Genomic DNA, 5,162 nt, shown 5'->3' with positions numbered 1-5,162 from the left:
CCCAGTTTCCTAAAGAAACACCCCAAAAAAAAAAAAAAAAAAAAAAAAAAAAAAAAAGAAGTCCACAATGTCTAGCAGTGTCTGGCAACTGAATGGGCCAGCAAACTACATACTAACACTGGGAATGAAGGAATGCTAAGTAGATCAGAGCAGAGGTTCTGGAGTCAGAGGGACCCCAGGATGCTGGCTCCATGGACCTCATCAGCTATGAAGACTTGGGAAAGTTCCTCAACCTCTCTGAGCTGTCAGTGTCTCATCTACAAAATGGGGATAATAAAACAACTTCATAGGGTTACTGTAAAGATGAACTGAGGATCTGTATGTGAAATGCCCGATACAGAACAGATGACCATAAATGATGGGTATTATTATGAGGGCTTGTCCCCTCAGAGACGTAAACATGCCCCCACTAAAGAGCTGTTCTGCAGCTGCCTCAGGCAACCAGATGAATCTCTCAAAGGCCACTGATGCTCAAATACCAAATACCCACGTTCCCCCATGTCATTCCTCCTCCCTCCACACTCCCTATTACAGAGCCTGGCACGCCGCCTCCCAAGCTTGCAAGTGAGAGATCTTGCAGTCCTCATGGACTTCCCTCTCCTCCCACAGCCAAACCATCATCAGGTGCTGTTGATTCTACTTCTTAAATATGTCAACTCCATTTGCTTCTCTCCCTCTGCCCACCACAAATATTAGTTCGGGGCTCCACCAACTTACCCCTAGATAACAGGTCTCCAGGCTCATCTCCCTACCCGGGCCTTCCCCCTTCAATTAACTCTGCAACTACAATTATCTTTCTAAAGTACAAATCTGATCGTGCCTCTCCCTTGCTTTAAACCCTTCATCGGCTCTCCAAAATAAAATCCAAGTCCCTTAACATGGCTTCCAGAGCCTGCCATGATCTGCCTAGTGCTCAGAGCTCCCTTCCCAGACTCATCTCTCACCACACCCCTCCTTACTCTGCGTGTTCCAGCCACACTGAGTACACACACTGGTACAAATGAATCATGACTTCTCTCTCTCTCTCTCTCTGCGGTGATTTCACACATGCTTTCCCCTCTGCATAGAATACTCCTTTGTCCCTTCCCTTCACCATGTTAACTCATATTCAGTTTTTAGGTTTCAACTTCGATGTCATTTCTTCCAGGAAGCCATCCCCAATACCTGAATCCCGGGTTAGATGTCCCTTCCACTGTATACAAATGTCTGCCAATTTGTTCACCTCTCCCCAGTAGAGCCCCTGTAGGACAAAATCCATTTCTTTCATTGAAACATCCCAAGTGCTTCAAACACTGCCTGGCACAAGACAGGCACTCAGATATTTGCTGGATAGATGTATGGATGCCAACCATTGGTCCTGCCCTGTGGAGCCATTTCTGGTTGAAGGCAGTAGCTAAACCAACCCCAGGTACCAGCAGGTTTCCATCCAGCAAAGGCAACACCTACCTAGAATGGCTACCACCTCGTCATCCTGGATCACCTCCAGGGAGCCGGAGACCACAAAGCAGAGGCTGTCGACACTCTCTCCTGCGTGGTAGATGAGGTCCCCTGGGGCACAGTGCACAGTCTGGAACTCCATGGCCAGTGCCCGCAGGCAGCCGTCGCTGGCCAGCCGGAAGGCTGGGTGCTCCTTGAACACCTTGCGGTTCAGGTGCACGCAGATGTCAGCTCTCATGTCCTTGGGGCAGATCTGCAGGACCTGGCCAAGCATGGGGAGAAAAAGTGTCAGGATCCTCGGTGTGGCCTCCAGCTCACTGCTTCACAGGACGGAAGCAACACCCACTAGACTAGACCGTACTTTTCAAGGCACCAATGGACAAGACAGCCGCAGTGACCCCAAAATCTCTGCTAAATGCTCAGGACAGGGGCCTGAGTCGGGGGCTGGGAGTATGTTGGGACCCTTTAGACAGGGAATCCGGGAAGCCCTCTCTGAGGTGACAAGCTGACATCTACATAACGTGTCAGAGGGAGCCCTATGAAAGAAGAACATTCCAGCAGAACAGCCAAGGCTGTGAGGAGACCTGAGCAATAGCCAGTATGAAGGACGGGAAAGGTGGGCATGGGAGATGAGATTTCAGGAGAACGTCAAGCACGAGAGCATGTGGAGACTTTTAAACTATGAAAAGATCTTGATTATGATACTGAGTGTAATGGGGACACACTGGAGGACTGAAACAGGGGAGTGACAGGGCATCCTCTATATTTTAAGACGATCATTGCAGCCCCAGAATGGAGTTAGAGGGCTAACTGTAGGCTGGCAGGAGTGGAGCCAGGAATCAAGTTAGCTCACTCCTGCAGGTGTCCAGGTGAGCAGTGAGGGGACTTGGACTGGGATGCTGGCAGGGAAGCCAGTGAGAAGTAATCAAATTCCGAATGCATTCTGAAGATACAGCTGACATGGTCTGCTGATAGACTGAAGGTGGATGTGATTTGAAGAAAGATATTAAGTAATATTTACTGAGGACTTCCTATGTGCCAGGCATTGCTAGGCACTTTGGAGTCATTCATTCATTTCACACACATCTATGGAATACCTTATTGTATGCCGGGAATCATTCTAAGCTCTGAGGATATAGTGCGAACAAAACCCCCTGACTTTGTGTGACTTACTATCTAGTGGGAGGGGACAAATAAAAAGTAAAATTTAGAGGTTAGAGCTATTTTGCAAATAAAAAGCAAAATAAGTAACATTTAGCAGTAAGTGCTAAGGAGAACAATGAAGAAAGAAAGCAGAGGGAAGGTCAGGAGAGTTGTGATTTTACGTTTTCAAGCTAATTGAAATCCTCACATAAACCCTATGATGTAAGTGCTATTATGGTACCATTTTACAGATGAGGAAACTGAAGTACAGGAAAGATCAATAACTTGCTCAAAGTTGCACAGCCAGGAAACTGCAGAGCTGGGCTCTCCAACTAGGTAGTCTGACTCCAGAGCCCAGTTTAGATACAAATCGCTTCCTATATGATAAAGCTGCCCAAAACAAAACGGCTTGTAATTTGACTCTCAGCGTCTAGGAACTCTAGGCAAAATGGGAACTGTAAGAGGCCATGTGGGTCTCATATTCCAAAGAAATAAAAATTTCTCAGCCTTTCCTATGGAGATAAATATTTCTCCGGACTAAATTTTTGCAAGAAATCATTCATAGCTCCTTACGTAGCGAGCACGAAGTAACACAAGAGGACACCTTCAAGTGTACTTTTCCAGAGAAGTCCGGAGTGTTTCTAAAATAATCCTTTCTCCTGTCCTAGGCTGTGAACAAAGCTGGGGGCATTAAATCAAACGTGTTAAGTGAAGACATTTCCTTGGGGTGCTGGTTACCTCCCCACCCCTGCTTCTCCGCCTCAGCACAGGCCATTTGCCTCTGCATCTGGTGCTCACTTCCGAATTTTTTTTTTTTTTTTTTTTTTTGGCGGTACGCGGGCCTCTCACTGTCGTGGCCTCTCCCGTTGCGGAGCACAGGCTCCAGACGCGCAGGCTCAGCGGCCATGGCTCACGGGCCCAGCCGCTCCGCGGCATGTGGGATCTTCCCGGACCGGGGCACGAACCCGTGTCCCCTGCATCGGCAGGCGGACTCTCAACCACTGCGCCACCAGGGAAGCCCTCACCTCCGAATTTGGAAGTCCCTCAGCCTCCTTCAAAACCCAGCTCAAATCTCACCTTGCCCGGGACAGCTCTGCTCCAATCCCAACCCTCTGCATGCCCCCATGCTCTGCACTGGAAAGAGGAGGTCAAACAGTTGAAATCCCAGTTCCTTCCTCTCCAAGTGACTTAACTGCTCTACACTTCAGTTTCGTCTGTAAAAAAGCATGCTGCTAATGTTACCTTATGAGGATTCAATGAAAGTATATCTACCAGTACACATCCTCAGGACAGCACCTGGCCCCAGTAAGGGACTCAATAAATGCAGGTCCCCGTCCTCTATGTGCCTCTGCGCTCTTGCTCTGGGGCTGTAGGATGCCAAGGAAGTGAGCATGCTCTCTGGGAGTGGGGATGGAGGACTGACTGAGGCAGAGGAAAACTCAGACAGCCAATGCTTAGGCAGAGCGCTCACTAAGTACTTCTCCTTCAGGTTCAGTAAAACAAGACTCCTGTAGAAATGCAGGTTTAAGTTGGACTGTCTTCTCTCCAAGCAGAACACCAGGGAGTGGGGAACACTTGCTTGCCATGTCAAAACTGTGCCCAGTGGTTTGAAACAAAGATTTGTTCTCTAGGTGATTTCACCTTTAAATATTTCCTTTCCCTTGGGCTGGGCTTTGCTGGCAGAGTGTGGAGATAATGCTTTATTCATGGGCACTGTTCCAGAGCCACGGGAAAGCACATGTGGAGAGGAGAGGGCACTTGGAGTGGAGAAATTAGACTCTCACGGCCATCAGCATCTCCATCATTCTTCTGTTGGCTTCACACTGGCAGGGGCTCCTGAACGCCCCTCTCTGAGGGCAGGTGTCAGCTCAAGACCCTTCAGCCTTCCCGGGCCACCTGCCCTTCTACTTGGTTTGAGGAGAGACCACTCTTGCTGATCTCTGAGGCTTCGAAGGCCCCAAGGAGATGTCACCACAGAAGTTCATGGAGTCTCCCTGGGGGACAGGGGGGGTGGGGGTTAGGATGAAGCATGGATGCGAGAACAGGCTTTAGGATCAAGCAGATCTGGATTCAAGTCCTGCCTTCCACATGTACTAGTCGTGTGGACTTGAAGCTATGCTTCTTTCCCCAAGTCTTCTGCTTCTCACTTGAGTATAGAATTCTTCAGAGGATTCCATGAGCTGCTGTGTGAAAGTCCTGGCACGATGCCTGGCGCGGGACAGGGCTCAACGCATGGGAGCTGCCATGTCTGACACTGTTATCACAGCAGAGCAGCAGGTCAGCCTGAGGGAGGCTTTGAAGTCCAGGAGGTCAGAGCCAAAAGGGCCTTAGACGTCAGCCTTATTCTTAAAAGTCATCTAGTTTCCATGTGTCACAGACAAGGAAACTGAGGCTCAGAGGGACCAATGATGTGCTCAAGGTCATCAGATAATTACTGGTAACACCGGAGTTGCCCAGCACTCCCACCCTTCCATCGCACACACATCGCCTGGTCATCATCGACCATTCTGACCTGGATTGGAGGGGAGGGAAACCAGGGAATTGCTAAGCAGCTTGCTAGTTTGTGGCTTTCCCCCCTGTGT

General features: G+C 49.2%; 1 protein-coding gene across 2 annotated transcripts in view; it reads right to left on the bottom strand.

The window, feature by feature from the left end:
* KCNH1 (potassium voltage-gated channel subfamily H member 1) overlaps positions 1–5,162 on the bottom strand; it is a 421,221-nt gene that overhangs the window by 116,629 nt on the left and 299,430 nt on the right. For both annotated transcript variants that reach the window (XM_007451327.1, XM_007451328.1), the window contains exon 9: positions 1,447–1,699. In XM_007451327.1, the coding sequence (XP_007451389.1) occupies positions 1,447–1,699 (253 nt within the window). The remainder of the gene's footprint in view (positions 1–1,446; positions 1,700–5,162) is intronic.

Source organism: Lipotes vexillifer, unplaced genomic scaffold, assembly GCF_000442215.2.
Source record: "Lipotes vexillifer unplaced genomic scaffold, Lipotes_vexillifer_v1.1 scaffold570, whole genome shotgun sequence".
NCBI classification, from domain to species: Eukaryota; Metazoa; Chordata; class Mammalia; order Artiodactyla; family Lipotidae; genus Lipotes; species Lipotes vexillifer.
The sequence above is the reverse complement of the archived record's forward strand: the minus strand, read 5'-3'. Positions and strand labels throughout refer to the sequence as shown.